At 42.8% G+C, this 17,500-nt stretch overlaps 3 protein-coding genes across 6 annotated transcripts in view; 1 reads left to right on the top strand and 2 right to left on the bottom strand.

Annotated features, from left to right (window-relative positions):
• Nucleotides 1-17,500, top strand: part of LOC306983387 (uncharacterized protein) — a gene marked incomplete at its 3' end in the record, with an annotated part of 471,868 nt that overhangs the window by 437,230 nt on the left and 17,138 nt on the right. The window lies entirely within an intron of this gene.
• Nucleotides 268-6,362, bottom strand: yy1b (YY1 transcription factor b). 2 transcript variants are annotated; one of them, XM_079639522.1, is made up of 6 exons: nucleotides 5,652-6,341; nucleotides 4,808-4,970; nucleotides 3,368-3,412; nucleotides 3,143-3,203; nucleotides 2,910-3,068; nucleotides 268-1,143 (listed from the first exon to the last, which is right to left on the bottom strand). In XM_079639522.1, exons 1-6 carry the CDS (start codon nucleotides 6,193-6,195, stop codon nucleotides 961-963), a joined length of 1,155 nt encoding a protein of 384 aa, XP_079495648.1. In that variant the 5' UTR covers nucleotides 6,196-6,341; the 3' UTR covers nucleotides 268-960. The 2 variants fall into 2 exon arrangements, with proteins under 2 accessions (XP_079495648.1, XP_079495649.1); XM_079639523.1 differs by lacking the exon at nucleotides 3,368-3,412 and having other exon boundaries at nucleotides 5,652-6,362.
• evlb (Enah/Vasp-like b) overlaps nucleotides 6,557-17,500 on the bottom strand; it is a 41,846-nt gene continuing 30,902 nt past the window's right edge. For all 3 annotated transcript variants that reach the window (XM_079639519.1, XM_079639518.1, XM_079639517.1), the window contains exons 4-13: nucleotides 17,329-17,392; nucleotides 15,601-15,653; nucleotides 14,756-15,015; nucleotides 13,529-13,629; nucleotides 13,382-13,424; nucleotides 12,132-12,165; nucleotides 11,508-11,568; nucleotides 9,417-9,477; nucleotides 9,294-9,351; nucleotides 6,557-8,692 (exon numbers count right to left, since the gene is read on the bottom strand). In XM_079639519.1, the coding sequence (XP_079495645.1) occupies nucleotides 8,655-8,692; nucleotides 9,294-9,351; nucleotides 9,417-9,477; nucleotides 11,508-11,568; nucleotides 12,132-12,165; nucleotides 13,382-13,424; nucleotides 13,529-13,629; nucleotides 14,756-15,015; nucleotides 15,601-15,653; nucleotides 17,329-17,392 (773 nt within the window). In that variant the 3' untranslated portion in view covers nucleotides 6,557-8,654. The remainder of the gene's footprint in view (nucleotides 8,693-9,293; nucleotides 9,352-9,416; nucleotides 9,478-11,507; nucleotides 11,569-12,131; nucleotides 12,166-13,381; nucleotides 13,425-13,528; nucleotides 13,630-14,755; nucleotides 15,016-15,600; nucleotides 15,654-17,328; nucleotides 17,393-17,500) is intronic.

Below are 17,500 nucleotides of genomic sequence, written 5' to 3'. Positions count from 1 at the left end.
GTCCGGATCAGTTCTGCTCCGCATGTTTATAAGAGGAGTCGCTGTATGAAGAATATCTGTGTGTGTGTGTGTGTGTTCTGCTCTCCTCACGTACATGATGGACTGTAGTGTCCTGAACACACTAGTGGACACACACACACACACACTATATCTGGAGTCTGGGGAATGTTTGCTGTGACTGTGAATGGTCTAATATACACCGCTCACTAACACTGCAGAAGTCTGTTTACTGTAAAGTGTGGAAAGCTCCATGTAATGTGATTGTGATGAAAGCAGAAAGTTTCCCTCTTTAATGGTAGTTTGCTGGAGTACAGGCGAGCTGTGAATATAACAAAGGAGAGTTCATGGTTCAGACCTTTACAATACATCCTAAGAAAGAAAAGAAAGGACAGGACAGGTAACACTGCAGTTTACCGCGGTGACTGATGCGGTGCGGTCGAACACACACACACACACACACACACACACACACGCACACACGCACACAAACACACACTCACTCGCGCGCACACTCACTCACTCGCGCGCACACTCACTCACTCGCGCGCACACACACACACACACACACTCGCACACACACACACACTCGCTCACACACACACTCACACACGCACACGCACACACACACACTCACTCGCGCGCACACACACTCACTCGCGCGCACACACACTCACTCGCGCGCACACACACTCACTCGCGCGCACACACACACGCACGCACACCGTCACCCAGCCTGTGTCAAACTCTCAGGTCACATGACGAAGCATATCCCAAAATTAAGTGTACAATATGCACACTTGGAGAAATAGAAAATTAAAAGCTATACATCTATGAAGCCCAGAGACTGCAGTAAAAGTGGGAAAAAATGAAGATGTTCTGGTGGGCATCATCATCGTCATCATCATCATCGTCCTCCTCCGCGAGCTCAGTCCGGCACGTCCGCCAGGGTGTCGTGCGAGTTCATTGGCTGCTCTTGGCTTTGGCGTGTGTGAGGATGTGTGACTTGAGGTTGGTGGACTGAGCAAACTTTTTATTGCAGCCGTCGAACGGGCAGACGTAGGGCCGGTCCCCGGTGTGTATTCTGACGTGTGTCCGCAGGTTAAAGTCCAGCGAGAAGCGCTTCCCGCAGCCCTCGAACGTGCACTACACGACACAAGAGCACAGCCAATCAGAGCAGGGGTCACACACCACCTGATCACAGCAGCAGCGCTTACAGGACAATCCTGCAAGAACATGCGCTCAGTGCTAATGCTAGTGACCGTTGAGCAACTGCGGGAACACTGAGCGCATGTTCAATAACTGACCGACACACAGCTCTAATATCTCCATGAAAAATGATGCATCAACATCACAGTCTGATCTCTATTCAAGTCTCGACGCTCATCTCACTTCAGTCTGACCTGGATCAGAACCTGTCACCGGCTGCGTTTACATGCCACATCACCCGCTAGCACTGGGACTGGCGGCTCAATCGCACTGAAGGCTTCATGTAAACGCCGCAATCTATCCGAATGAAATTTCAGTTTATTCCCTTTCTAATCCGATCGAGAGGACATGTAAACATTTGAGCGGAGTGAAAAAACTGAAACGGAAAAGACTGCGCATGTGCAATGACGTAGAAATAGAGTAGTGACGTACCAATAGCGATGTAGAAATAGCGTAATGATGTAGAAATAGCGTAGTGACGTAGAAATAGAGTAGTGACGTACCAATAGCGATGTAGAAATAGCGTAATGATGTAGAAATAGCGTAGTGACGTAGAAATAGAGTAGTGACGTACCAATAGCGATGTAGAAATAGCGTAATGACGTAGCAATAGCGTAATGACGTAGAAAAAGCGTAATGACGTAGAAATAGCGTAGTGACGTAGAAATAGCGTAATGATGTAGAAATAGCGTAATGATGTAGAAATAGCGTAATGATGTAGAAATAGCGTAATGATGTAGAAATAGCGTAATGACGTAGAAATAGCGTAATGACGTAGAAATAGCGTAATGACGGAGAAATAGCGTAATGACGTAGAAATAGCGTAATGACGTAGAAATAGAGTAGTGACGTAGCAATAGCGTAATGATGTAGAAATAGTGAAATGATGTAGAAATAGCATAATGATGTAGAAATAGCGTAATGATGTAGAAATAGCGTAATGACGTAGAAATAGCGTAGTAGAATGTCGTAGTAATGATGTAGAAATAGCGTAATGATGTAGAAATAGCATAATGATGTAGAAATAGAGTAATGACGTAGCAAAAGCGTAATGACGTAGAAACAGCGTAATGACGTAGAAACAGCGTAATGATGTAGAAATAGCGTAATGACGTAGCAATAGCGTAATGACGTAGAAATAGCATAATGACGTAGAAATAGCGTAATGATGTAGAAATAGCGTAATGATGTAGAAATAGCGTAATGATGTAGAAATAGCGTAATGACGTAGAAATAGCGTAATGACGTAGCAATAGCGTAATGACGTAGAAATAGCATAATGACGTAGAAATAGCGTAATGATGTAGAAATAGCGTAATGATGTAGAAATAGCGTAATGATGTAGAAATAGCGTAATGATGTAGAAATAGAGTAATGACGTAGCAATAGCGTAATGACGTAGAAATAGCGTAATGATGTAGAAATAGAGTAATGACGTAGCAATAGCGTAATGACGTAGCAATAGCGTAACGATGTAGAAATAGCGTCAAAATTAAGAAATGGATCTATATTAAGTCTGCGGTTTAAAACAAATAAAGAACTAATGTAGGTCATGATCAGGTCTTGAAAGGACCGTGTTTTTCATAGCGTAGTTTAATAATCTGAAGCCGGGGTCGCTCACTCGAGATGATCATGTTCAGGGGTTTGGCATCTATGATTTTCCACAATGAAGAACCTTTACTGTAGAGTGCATGATGGCGTACCTGGAAGGGTTTCTCCCCGGTGTGAACCAGCTGATGGCGCTTGAGTTTGGAGCTCTCCACGAAGGCCTTTCCGCACTCGGCGCACACGTGGACCCGCGGGCCGTGCGTGTGCAGGTGCTTCCTCATGGCGGAGTTATCCCGGAACATTTTAGTGCATCCCTGAGGGAAACAGAGACAGCGGTTAGCACACGTCACGCCTGCGTCGCTGGAAACACACGCGTCGATCCGCTCACCTTGTGTGGACAGGCTATCGTTCTGGGCGCGTCGTCCTCCTTGATCTTCCTCGGCTTCATTCTAGACAAACACGATGACAATCAGTGCTCAGATATCCCAGAATGCTCATTATATTCAGAACACTTCCACCCTTTCTCGATGCAGTTCCCCAGTGACACTCTACAGTGACCAATAAAAGCCCCTCATGTGACCAGTGTAACGTTATTCCCCAATCTTAGACTTACCGAACGGGACTACGAGCAAAATGACCGCCACTGTTACCGAAGGGGCTGAGAAACAAAACAACTAACATAGTAAATGTCACGTCAAAACATGCTGCGTCCAAACCATCTCAGAAGACCAACGTCCGATTACTTGCAGTTTAATGTCTTTCAAAAAGATAAACATGAATAAAAATAAAAGCTTTTCACAGAAACTGATGTCGGCACTGCTTCCGCACTAGGGCTGGGTATCGACAGGATGCTTTTTAGGCACCGACCAAATCGAGTATCGAAATCTCTCGTTCGGTACCAAATTTGATACCTAAGGGGTCAATCTGGTCAACGTCAGTGAGCCAATAAGCACGCAGAATGATCGGCTGTGGCGAGGCGTCGAGGAAAAACACGTGTACGTCAATACGCCGGTTACGCGAAACTGTAGTGGGCAATCAACTGCCAGTGATTGTGGCAAGCTTTAGTGAGTGAGGCACATATTCCGCCCCCCAGAGGCAAATATGAGTTATTGAGTCTGTAAAAAAAAAAAAAAAAGCTGAAAAAATAAAACCAAAGTTTTTTTTCTGAGGTAATATTTAATATAATCATGATAAATGGATGTCATAATATTGGTGTCGAAAAAAGTATCGTTAAGGAACCGGTATCAAATTCAAGGTATCGGTATCAATATTAATATAGTTTTTTTTTTTTAACAATACCCAGCCCTAATCCACACAGATCACAAGCTGACTTGAAAGTTTCATCAGATTCACATCTGAGACAGTAAATAAATACAGGTATGATCTGACTTTATATTAGGGGTGTAACAATATATCATGTCACAATATAAAAATGCAAAAATATGTTTCATGGATAGTTTCCCCAAAATTAAAATTACTGTGTGAATTTTTTTTACATAGTTTTAGTGTCAGTACTACATTAAACTACTATATATAATGTTGAATATAATGTATATGTAATGGGGGAATATTTGTGGGTCCTGATAATGCTAAATGTCTGATGTTTCCATTAAAAAGTGGCCGACATTATTTACATATATCTCCTCAGTGTCAGAGCACAAGCACATTCGTCTACAATAATTCGGTATTTTCATCCTCAGAATCATGAATATTGTTATTCTGGTGTCTGTATTATCCTGTTCTTTGGGTTTCCACCACCAAGTCTATTCATTTACACACAGTTTAATATCAAATTTGGTTAATTTTTTGTTAACCTTACCATGTCTTGGATTATCGCAATAATATCGAGTCGTGAGTTGTATCGAGTCGTGACATGAGGGAATCGTTACACCCCTACTTTATATCCGAACAGTTCTTCTGCCCACATTGTAATATCGGAAGCACTTACTTTGCCCCCGAGTCCAGATTTATGATCCTGATATATCACACACAGCAGGTTACCTTTAAAGTGAATCGTGCACATTTAGTGGCTTTATTCAGCAGTGTCTCTGACCTGGCGAACTCGGCCAGCTGTTTCGGGTCGGACAGGTCGATGCCCGGGATTCCTCCAGGCGGGAGTTTCTTTCCCGTCAAGTACTCGGAATAATCCGGAGGAGAGTTTTCCCCGATGATCTGCTCCTCCACCACAGTCTCATGGTCGATGTCCTTCTTGTCATCTGAAACACAAAGCCGAATGATTAAGGGTTCAGAAGAGTCAACGACTCGAAATGTCGTGGAGTTTAATGCGCTACGGAGCTCTACACGGACGACCTCAGCGACACATCCGGGTCCTCCAAGCGACTTCAAACCACTAATAAACCATCAAAAGTCCAAATAAACACAAACGCGCGATGATTTCTGCTAGAAATCGGACATTGTAATCTTTTAACCATGTAAAAGATAATCCGCAGAGGTAAGTTAGTTAACAGTAGTTCGGTGTTCTTCACAGCTCTTTTCAGGTCCAAACGTTAAAAAAAAACGATCCACCATTTTTAAATCTAAAGTGGCGCGAGCGCAGCCCGCTGAATCTAATATTCAAACCGCGCGACTGTTTAACGGTCTTTAACGGTCTCCAGCAGCCGCAGCGCGCGCGGCCTACACTCATCATCTGCCGCGCGCTCGCGCCATCTTCAACCCGCTGCACGGGCGCCATGTTTACGGGCCGCCATACTGGACTCGGGGAACATGGCGGCGCCCATCGGCTGATAAAAACATGGCCTCCGTTCAAAACAAAAACACCCGGACCGATGCGCTCGCGTTCTCGGTGCGAAGACGTCTCAGAGACGAAGGGAATCGAGGACGTGTTGCGGACGGACAACGCCCAGCTGCGGGCACTAGAAATAGATTCAGTCACTCACCCGATGCCCACATCGTGACGGAGAACTCGCCCTCCAGAGTCTTGATCTGCACCTGCTTCTGCTCCCACTTCCTCCCGCTGGCCTCCGCCGCGCTCAGGTAACTCCGTTTGCCCGCTTTCTTCCCCGCCGAACCCGCTTTCTTCCCCACCCGCCCCATGGAGCTCTTCCCCGCGACTGTCAGCAGAGTCTGGCCGATGTACTCGTCCTCCGCGCCGGGAACGGGCACCGGGATGAGGATCTGGTCCTCGAAGCCGTCGTCCCCTCCGACCACCTCCTCCCGGGTCTGGACCAGGATCACCTCCTGATGGTGGACCTGGCCCGGGTCATCGGTGCCCAGCGGCTGCAGCGCGATCATGGGCTGGTGCTCGTCCTCGTCGTCCCCGCCGATCACCGTCGTCTCGATGGTTTCCACCTCGATCTCGTGCAGCTCCACGATCTCCGCGGGCATCTCCGAGCCGTCCGCCTCGATGTACAGCGTCTCGCCCGATGCCATGTCGAAGTCCGCCAGCTTGCTCGCTTTAGCCGATGCGTTAAACGCACACATATACACACACAAACACAACACACCCCCTGATGCCCGCACACTCTCCGACAACACAAATAACTCTCCACTTCTCGCATGAATTCACGTCGCCACTACTATGCTCCACTTGCAAATCTCGCGAGAGGAGACTGTCGGTCTCGCGTGCACGCGCATTTTGGCCGTATATCCGTGTAAAGACAACAATGCATTTTGTTATTTATATAGCCTACGTGTTTTGTGTTTACATTTTGATGTATTAATTGTGTTCATTAAATGATTTTAAATTCCAGATAAACATGCCAATTCGGATAAATGCCTGTTTCTGCCTTATATTATTACATTGTTTAAATTTATATATTTTTCACCAACTGTGATTTTGTACATTTCTGAAATACATAACTCAGTTAAATCAGAAACTGTAATATACACTCATGTGTTTACTGTAAAGCTGCTTTGAAATTATGTGTTGTGAAAAGCGCTGTACAAATAAATGTGAATTTAATTAAATACATTTGACATCCTTCTCCATGTATTATTAATGTGTGTATGGTCCCAGAATAAAAAAATACTAAACAAATATGTTGAATACATATTGAATTGTTTGAATATTATACAAATATGATTTTGATAATATTGTTATTTTTCTATGGTTTGTGGGTTTTAATTTCTGAACCAACAATATCTCTTATTGATATATTAGTGTAATATAGTGTAACTGTGTTGTTTTTACTTTTTATTATATTATCATGTAATTATTATTATAATCATCCAGATTTTCACTGTATATTAATATGTAAATGAATTCAAATTGAGTTGTTTGAACATATGAATCAGATTTTTGATTTGATTTTCAATATTAATCATTTCTAAACTGAAAATAAATGTCAACAGAAACTCTTATTGTATTATTATTTGAAATTGTATTAGTGTTAATTAAATAGTTGAATATTAAATGTGAATTTTTACACAAAAAATAACATTAATATTTTAATAAATATTAAAATGTAGTTATCATATATTTGATTTAGTTGTTGTGTTAATATTTTCAAATGTTGTGGGTTTATTAAACACTGTCATTTATGAATGTTTTATGCAGATTTATGAATATTGTTCTTAAAGAAACACACACACTTCATCAACACATCCGTCACAGTTTTATTTCATTTCTTTTCAAATGTCACATATATCTTTTATTCATTTATTCTTTTTTTTTTTTTTCAAAACCAGGAAGCACTTGGTCAAAAAGAGAAATCATAAAACAGAACAATACTTCACCATATCCTTGCAGCCAATAAACATTTTATCAACAACATGATCACAAATACTCCGGCGTTTCTTCATCAGACGGAAGTAATAACGGCTGAGATCCGACAAAAACTCATTCGTGATTAAATACAGATTTTTATGGCAAAAGGGATTAAAAAAAACTTTTTAAAAAATGTACTGAGGTAACGAGAAATTATGAATCGTTTAATAAAAGCAAAGGGAAAAAATGAAGAGCAATAAAAAATACTAAAAGTGCAATTATTATTATTATCATTTTTATTATTATTATTATTCATTCCTACGTCTACCCACACTACCAGTCAAAAGTTTTGATCGGTGAGATTTTTAACGTTTTTAAAAGAGTCTCTTCTGCTCAAAGCTGTGTTTATTGATCAGAAATATTAGTATAATGTAAATCATTAGTTCTCTATGTGAATATACAGTAAAGTGTAATTTATTCCTGTGATCAAAGCTGAGTTTATCATCATTACTCCAGTCTTCAGTGTCACATGATCCTCCAGAAATCAGTGTAATATGATGATCTGATGCTCAAGACACATTTATGATTATTATCATAAATGATACTGAAAATTCAGTGAAAAAAATATTTTTTGAAAAATATTAAAAAAAATATTTCACTGTTTTACTGTCTTTTTAATGCAATAAATGCAGCTTTGGTGAGCAGAAGAGACTCTTGCAGAAACATGAAGTTTTGAGCGGCAGTGCACATGAAAACACTACTACAGCTATAATAATAAAACAATAATAATAATGCAGAGAATGAACAGAACAACACCTCATAAAAACACTTGTGTAGTTTCTTCCAGAGAACAGTAAGGTCAGTGCAAGTGTCCCTCGCCGCGGTGGAGCCGCGTTAGCATTAGCGTCTGTGGGCTTTAATACGGCGTAACGTTCTCCTCTTCTTCCTCCTCCTCATCTTCCTCCTCCTCCTCTTCATCCTCTGCTTCCTCTTCCTCCTCTTCTTCTTTCTCCTCCTCTTCATCCTCTGCTTCCTCTTCCTCCTCTTCTTCTTTCTCCTCCTCTTCCTCCTCCTCCTCCTCTTCATCCTCTGCTTCCTCTTCCTCCTCTTCTTCTTTCTCCTCCTCTTCCTCTTCATCCTCTGCTTCCTCCTCCTCTTCCTCCTCCTCCTCTTCATCCTCTTCCTCTTCCTCCTCCTCGGCTACAGTGGGTTTGGCTCTCGGGAAGCATGGACATTATGTCGTGCTGATTCTACTGAGTTCATGTCTAATGGCTGGAAAACAAGAGCAAAGCCGTCAGCTCCAGCGATACGCTCTGTGCTCGAAATGAACAGGTATAATCGGCAGCGGCGGGAAACGCTGTCAATCACGAGCCAATGTGGCGTTACTTGTGTTTACTCCCTTTGCTGGGGAAGTTCCTGTAAGTCAAATCTGAGCAGGTTTAGCACAGATATACTCGAGTCTCGAGTCATCATGATATATTCATAAATACAGCAGATTGTGCAGAATCTGCTCATATCTGGCGTGAACACACTGGCATATGAAGCAATAGCGGAGATTATAAAGCATTTGGTGAACAGAAAAGACATCGTACTTTAAAAAAATGTTTTTGTATTTGTGCACCTAAAACACTTTTCTGGTGGAAAGGATTTAGTTTGAATAAGAAATTAATGTATGAAATCCAAATTGTATATATATATATAAAAGCCGTGATGTAGTTAATCTGGTTTATTTCTTCTTCTTGTTTTCTTGGCTAGTAGAAGCTCTGAATGGCCGGGAACCTAAACATGTAGTCGCCGAATTGGCCGGTGAGTGAAACAGTGCATCAAACCCTGGCTACGCCACACAAGACACAGCAGAACTCAGGCCACGCACCGTCAATGATCTCATCCTTCACCTTGTGCAGCTCCCGGACCACTTCCTCCAGGATCTCCTGTGGACGAGAACACGAGTGTGAGAGAGAGCCGGACGCACGCGGAGAGAACGCTCGATCTGTACCTGTTTCATCCTGTCGAAGTCTAGGGCGTCGGAGTCTCCGAGGCTTCCCACGGGACGCACCCTGCGGAGGCAGACACGTCACATGACCCAGCTGAGTTACGGTGATCAGTGTGTGTTACGGGGATCAGTGTGTGTTACGGTGATCAGTGTGTGTTACGGTGATGAGTGTGTGTTACGGTGATCAGTGTGTGTTACGGTGATCAGTGTGTGTTACGGTGATCAGTGTGTGTTACGGTGATGAGTGTGTGTTACGGTGATCAGTGTGTGTTACGGTGATCAGTGTGTGTTACGGTGATCAGTGTGTGTGTTACGGTGATCAGTGTGTGTTACGGTGATCAGTGTGTGTTACGGTGATCAGTGTGTGTTACGGTGATCAGTGTGTGTTACGGGGATCAGTGTGTGTTACGGTGATCAGTGTGTGTTACGGTGATGAGTGTGTGTTACGGTGATCAGTGTGTGTTACGGTGATCAGTGTGTGTTACGGTGATCAGTGTGTGTTACGGTGATGAGTGTGTGTTACGGGGATCAGTGTGTGTTACGGTGATCAGTGTGTGTTACGGTGATCAGTGTGTGTGTTACGGTGATCAGTGTGTGTTACGGTGATCAGTGTGTGTTACGGTGATCAGTGTGTGTTACGGTGATCAGTGTGTGTTACGGTGATCAGTGTGTGTTACGGGGATCAGTGTGTGTTACGGTGATCAGTGTGTGTTACGGTGATGAGTGTGTGTTACGGTGATCAGTGTGTGTTACGGTGATCAGTGTGTGTTACGGTGATCAGTGTGTGTTACGGTGATGAGTGTGTGTTACGGTGATCAGTGTGTGTTACGGTGATCAGTGTGTGTTACGGTGATCAGTGTGTGTGTTACGGTGATCAGTGTGTGTTACGGTGATCAGTGTGTGTTACGGTGATCAGTGTGTGTTACGGTGATCAGTGTGTGTTACGGTGATCAGTGTGTGTTACGGTGATGAGTGTGTGTTGCGGTGATCAGTGTGTGTTACGGGGATCAGTGTGTGTTACGGGGATCAGTGTGTGTTACGGTGATCAGTGTGTGTTACGGTGATCAGTGTGTGTTACGGTGATCAGTGTGTGTTACGGTGATCAGTGTGTGTTACGGTGATCAGTGTGTGTTACGGTGATGAGTGTGTGTTGCGGTGATGAGTGTGTGTTACGGTGATGAGTGTGTGTTACGGTGATCAGTGTGTGTGTTACGGTGATCAGTGTGTGTTACGGTGATGAGTGTGTGTTACGGGGATCAGTGTGTGTTACGGTGATCAGTGTGTGTTACGGTGATGAGTGTGTGTTACGGTGATCAGTGTGTGTTACGGTGATCAGTGTGTGTTACGGTGATGAGTGTGTGTTACGGTGATCAGTGTGTGTTACGGTGATCAGTGTGTGTTACGGTGATGAGTGTGTGTTACGGTGATCAGTGTGTGTTACGGTGATCAGTGTGTGTTACGGTGATCAGTGTGTGTGTTACGGTGATCAGTGTGTGTTACGGTGATGAGTGTGTGTTACGGTGATCAGTGTGTGTTACGGGGATCAGTGTGTGTTGCGGTGATGAGTGTGTGTTACGGGGATCAGTGTGTGTTATGGTGATCAGTGTGTGTTACGGTGATCAGTGTGTGTTATGGTGATGAGTGTGTTATGGTGATCAGTGTGTGTGTTACGGAGATCAGTGTGTGTTACGGTGATCAGTGTGTGTTACGGTGATGAGTGTGTGTTACGGTGATCAGTGTGTGTGGTGCGGTGATGAGTGTGTGTTAAGGTGATCAGTGTGTGTGGTGTGGTGATGAGTGTGTGTTACGGTGATGAGTGTGTGTGTTACGGTGATGAGTGTGTGTTACGGTGATCAGTGTGTGTTACGGTGATGAGTGTGTGTGTTACGGTGATGAGTGTGTGTTACGGTGATCAGTGTGTGTTACGGTGATCAGTGTGTGTTACGGTGATCAGTGTGTGTTACGGTGATGAGTGTGTGTTACGGTGATCAGTGTGTGTGGTGCGGTGATGAGTGTGTGTTACGGTGATCAGTGTGTGTGGTGCGGTGATGAGTGTGTGTGTTACGGTGATGAGTGTGTGTGTTACGCTCTCACCTGGACACCAGCGACGATCGCTCGGCTGAGTTCGCTCTGTCCCACGGCTTCTTCACTCCGTCTGCGCACACACACACACATACACACACACAGTCAAGCGTGGCAGATTATTGCTGAAGTGAAAGTTTTAAAAAGTTCTTGTTGAGTAAAATGCACAAAAATACTATTTTACATTTTTATATGTAATGTAACATATTTTGCTCTAAAACTGAGTAAATCAAAGCCATAAGTGTGCGCCAGTAGTGTGAGATGTGAGTGTGATGTGTCAGTAAATGATCTCTCAGTGAGATGTTGTTCGGCTGCAGTACCGAACGCCTCCACTAGAGGAAACTCTCATGTACAGCGGGGACACGTGTGGCTGTTATTACAGGACCTGTTCAGATCATGTCCAGGATGTGTTGTGTTCACACAGCAAGAGCCAAACCTTGTGCTGAGCTATATATCATTCCCATGAAGTAAAAACAAGCCAGAAACGCCCACACCAGCGGGTAACGAGAGCAGTGCCGAGAGCAAAGCTTGTATTATCACGTCGTCTGCGCTCAGTTCGTCCACCTCGGTGTTTCCTGGAGTGTGTGTCTTGTGTGTGTGTGCAGAAATGCTTATGATGATGTCATGTGTGTTTACCTGAAGCGTTCTGCCCACGAGAGTTCAGATCGTCCTGAAAACACACCACAGTCATTCTCTGCAATAACACTGACGACACTCAACACTCAACAACAGCACAACCCTGTCACATGCAATATTAATAACTCAATCATATTAATAACTCAATCATAATAACTAAATCATATTAATAACTAAATCACTCAACAACAGAAACCCAGTCACGTGCAATATTAATAACTCAATCACATTAATAACTCAGTCACACAGCCGACGTTGAGTCATGTTTTTGAATTGCATTTAAAATTTCCACAGTTTTAACATAAACAAACCGACTCAAAGAATCTTGGTATAGTTTATCATCAGCTATTTGCAACTTTTCAATTTAAATAATCATATTTTCAAAATTGACTGGAATCAGATTTCATCTGTTCATTGTGAAAAAAATTTTTTTTAAATCAGTAAAAAGCATGAACATCATTCAAATATGAACAAGCAATATTAAATTGGTTTAAATAAATTGGATTAATTGATAAATACATACAGATATTTAAAACACATTCAGATTATGAACACTTATGGAACTCGGATCTGCTTTATATATATATGTATGACGGATAAATATGCATTCGTTTGTTTATGTTCAGACTTTGCTATTTAAATGCAATTTAAAATGCATAATTCTTTTAGAGCACATGTTAATGATCACATGATAAGATCTTTTTTTAGCAAGTGTTTTATTTTGATATAGTTTTCAATTAAAATGATTTATAAAAAGTGCTGCACATGTATAGGTCTTTTTATTATTATATTATTATTGTGTTGGCTAATTATAAAAATGAAGATATAAATGTACAGAACTGCTGTTGTACATTACAATTATCATGTAAAATTAAACAATTATAATATTTGATAATACTAGGTCTACATTGCAAGTTACAATATTTATATTTATTATTTATGTCTTAAATTCTTGATATTTTCAAACTTCTGTCCAATAGTAAGAATGTGTAAATAAAGTAAATCTTGTGCACAATACATTTCTAAAATCCACATTAAACTCAGAGATTATCATGATTTAAACTTTATTTTGATTAATTTTGCAGCCACTTTTATTTATTTTAACTTTGCATTTTTTAGTGATTATGTTTTCACCAGCAGAAGTTGGTCATTGATGGAGGAATCAGAAATCAGACATGTGTGATCTACTGTCTGTATGGCTCATGATTATAACGTGTGTGTGTCCATCATCAGGAGAGCTGTGTACTCACGGTTTGGCTGTCTCCATCTTTCCTCTCATCCGCTGCTCTCCGTCTGTCGTGGGGAATAAGAGAGTGTGTTATATCTGACGTGCGAGTGGGCGGAGCTCCTCAGCGGTGGCCTGTCACTCATGATCAGCTGATCAGGTGTGTCCTCACCTGCGTGCGAGCAGCGCGTTCATCTCCTCCATCAGGCCGCCGCTCCCGCCACTCGTCCGGTTGGCTTCGCTCTTGGCTCCGGAAGAGCAGTTCTCCTCGGGCTGAGGACACACCACGCTTTAGGGATTTCATAACTACATCTTTCTTGCAAAATGTGGGATGTGTTTTTGGAGTTTTGGTTCTATACTCTACACTCTACAAAACATTGGGTTATTTTTTCTACCCAAATCCTGGGTTGAGCCTTTTGGGGTTATTTTTTCAGTGTTTGAGTAACCCAGCTCCTGGGTCAGACGTAATGACCCAGTGTTTGGGTAGTTCTTATGTTACCCAGGTCCTGGGTCAGTGTTTGGGTAGTTCTTATGTTACCCAGGTCCTGGGACAGTGTTTGGGTAGTTCTTATGTTACCCAGGTCCTGGGTCAGACGTAACAACCCAGTGTTTGGGTAGTTCTTATGTTACCCAGGTCCTGGGTCAGACGTAACAACCCAGTGTTTGGGTAGTTCTTATGTTACCCAAGCCCTGGGTCAGACGTAACAACCCAGTGTTTGGGTAGTTCTTATGTTACCCAGGCCCTGGGTCAGACGTAACAACCCAGTGTTTGGGTAGTTCTTATGTTACCCAGGCCCTGGGTCAGACGTAACAACCCAGTGTTTGGGTAGTTCTTATGTTACCCAGGCCCTGGGTCAGACGTAACAACCCAGTGTTTGGGTAGTTCTTATGTTACCCAGGTCCTGGGTCAGACGTAACAACCCAGTGTTTGGGTAGTTCTTATGTTACCCAGGCCCTGGGTCAGTGTTTGGGTAGTTCCTATGTTACCCAGGTCCTGGGTCAGACGTAACAACCCAGTGTTTGGGTAGTTCTTATGTTACCCAGGTCCTGGGTCAGTGTTTGGGTAGTTCTTATGTTACCCAGGTCCTGGGTCAGTGTTTGGGTAGTTATTATGTTACCCAGGTCCTGGGTCAGTGTTTGGGTAGTTCTTATGTTACCCAGGTCCTGGGTCAGTGTTTGGGTAGTTCTTATGTTACCCAGGTCCTGGGTCAGACGTAACAACCCAGGGGTTGAGTTATTTATATAAAGAATCATGTTTTAGAGCATTTCTTAATCTAAAGAACCTTTTACAATTCCATGGATGTTAAAGGTTGTTCATGGAACCCTCGATGCTGATAAAGAAGCTGAATATGATCATGTTATATGTTTTGCAGTTGTTGTGAGTGAGATTTTGACAGACCCGATTGACGCGGCGCAGTTTGGCTCCGGCGATCATGGCGGCGAGTCCTGTGGGGCCCTGACCGTCGTCCTGCGAGGCCCCGGGGCCCCCGTACCCACACACGGGCAAAGGGGGCGGGGGAGGGGGCGGAGCCCCGGTGGAGGGGGGCGGGGGCCCGGGCGGGGGTGGAGGCGGGCAGGGGCCGCCCATCAGCAGCGGAGGGGGCGCGGCAATGGGCGGAGCTACGGACAGCACCGCGGGGTGACCCTGAAACGGGGAACCTGGGAAAATAACACAGTAACAAGTAACTCGAGTTACGTAATTAGATTACTTTATTCAAGTAACTAGTAAAGTTACTTTTTAAAATTAGTAAGTTACGCAAGTTACTTTTTAATACATTTATTGACTGACAGCTCTCCTGTCCTCATGTTGAGAAAAATTGTGAGTAAGTGCAGAGACGTTGTGTGTGTGTGTGTATGTGTGTGTGTTGTAGTCCTAGACTAAATGTGAGCATTTACTCATCTCACTTGCACAAAAAAGATTCAATATTCCTCAAAAAGAATAAAATCACTGAAATGCAAAATCAGAATAATACACAAACCTTCAATAATTAAATATGTTGAATAAAACACAGAATCTGCACTTCCGTCGGCCTTAGTATTCAAATTCTGGTCTGAAAGACCTTCAGATTTGCTCAAAAATATAACTTTTTTGATATATAAAAAAAACAAGCCCAGGCACAGGGGACAAAAAGTAACGTAATTAGTTAGTTTGTAAGGGAGTAAGGCAGTATTGTAACGCATTTCTTTTCACAGTAACGTCCCCCACACGGCCAGTGCAGATCGCCAGCGCTGTGTCGAGCGTACCTGAGTTGGACGATCGCCTCTCCCGCTCGATATGCGCCTGCATTTCCATTTGCCTGCAGACACAGAAACACTGAACCTTCCCATCATGCACTGCACACACAGTCACACACACTGCGAAACTGTCAGATTTCATGTAGGTTTTGAAATATGCTATCAAGAGAAATCATGATAAACTGCATTGTGCCATTGTTACACTATTGATCAAACGTTTGGATTAAGTAATATTTTTTATGTTATTGAAAGAGTCTCTTCTGCTCACCAAAGCTGCATTTATATGATAAAAACATTTAATATTGTGAAATATTATTATAATGTAAATCATCAGTTCTCTATGTGAATATACAGTAAAGTGTAATTTATTCCTGTGATCAAAGCTGAATTTATCATCATTACTCCAGTCTTCAGTGTCACATGATCCTCCAGAAATCAGTGTAATATGATGATCTGATGATCAAGACACAGTTATGATTATTATCAGTGTTGAAAACTCATATTTCTGTGGAAACTGTGATATTACATTTTTCAGGATTCTTTGATGAATAGAAAGTTCAAAAGAACAGAATTTATTTGAAATAGAATCTATAGTTTATGGGGCATAATCATGTATTCATTATAATAAGAAGACATTGACTCGAGGGACCCATAATGCATCAGTAGAATGGGTCAGGAACATTTCTGATGGAATGATGAGCCTGACAGCATCAGACATCAGATGAAGAATCGATCAGATCTGGAAGCGTATGACACAGATCTGCTCAATACACAGATGTGGAGCGACCCAGATGCATGATGGGACAGTGGAAGAGCTGACACAGCATCATAATGCAGTTTCTGACCACCAGAGGGCGCCTGTATGCGTGTGCTTCGTCATATCACATTTATAGTGCCATATAATGTTATTTTAAAGGCTTCTACAACGGGTTCACATGCATCCGGTCAAACACACTTTAATCTGCACCGCAGCGTCAGCTCTTTCTCCCAGTGTCTGAAGCGCTTCCATCACGCATCCGTCTCTCTAACCCCGCCTCTCTGAGAGCTGCTCTGCTCTGATTGGTCAGAGAGCAAACGCTCATTATCTGAATCTCAGCTCTTGATCACAGTGATACGAACAGTAATGATGGCGAGGGTTTTACCGTCTCAATCTCAGAGAACAGCGTCTTCTCGACACAAACGACACGAACCCAACTCTTCCAGTCTCAGATACACTAGTGTTAGGGGGCGGAGCTAAGAGACGCTGCTCAGCCAATCAAGACCAGAGGAGGGCATTATGCTAATTAGTTCCAAACCTCCGCAGGTTCATCAGGAAGTGAGACTGAATTACTGGTTTCAGTTCAGATTCACTTCTTTCTTCCAGGAGACACAAACTCTGTTTATCTTTGATCTGTGAAACTTTTACATTCACAAACGGCTTTATTACACACTCACTGCAAAACAATGATTTTCTTACTCAGCATTTTTGTCTTGTTTCCAGTCTAAATATTAAAAAAAATCTTAAATCAAGATGCATTTACTAAAGTAGTAAAATGCCATAAGACATTATGTCCTGTTTTCTGGAGGAAAAAATCAAAGGAAGTGAGTTTTTGCTTCATTATCTGTGTGTGGAGAGAAGAAGATATTTTGGGTTGGAAACAAGACAAAACAAGCATTTTTTTCAATGTACATGAAAGTAAATATCCGTAAAGCTGTGATATATTGCAGTATATGTGAATATGGTGCATTTAATCCTACCGTCTCTGCACCTCGAGCTCTTCTGTGTTCGGCCCGTTCTGGAGCTGCCGCTGAACACCAGGACCTGAAAGAGACATTCAACAGCGGCAGACACACAACTGTCAGTGCAGCCGGGTTGAGCTTAAAACAGCAGCAAGAGGCCAGTTACACAATGAGGCTTCTGTACAAAGAT

This window comes from Phoxinus phoxinus (genome assembly GCF_949152265.1).
Source record: "Phoxinus phoxinus genome assembly, chromosome: 16".
NCBI classification, from domain to species: Eukaryota; Metazoa; Chordata; class Actinopteri; order Cypriniformes; family Leuciscidae; genus Phoxinus; species Phoxinus phoxinus.
The sequence above is the reverse complement of the archived record's forward strand: the minus strand, read 5'-3'. Positions and strand labels throughout refer to the sequence as shown.

What these genes read in the sequence shown, in the direction of transcription:
- yy1b (XM_079639522.1), bottom strand. Translation starts at nt 6,195, where the DNA reads ATGTGTGCGTTTAACGCATCGGCTAAAGCGAGCAAGCTGGCGGACTTC. An exon ending in CGATAGCCTGTCCACACAAG is followed by an intron (nt 3,069 to 3,142) that starts GTGAGCGGATCG and finishes TGTTTCCCTCAG; the next exon opens with GGATGCACTAAAATGTTCCG. An exon ending in CCGGGGAGAAACCCTTCCAG is followed by an intron (nt 1,144 to 2,909) that starts GTACGCCATCAT and finishes TGTGTCGTGTAG; the next exon opens with TGCACGTTCGAGGGCTGCGG.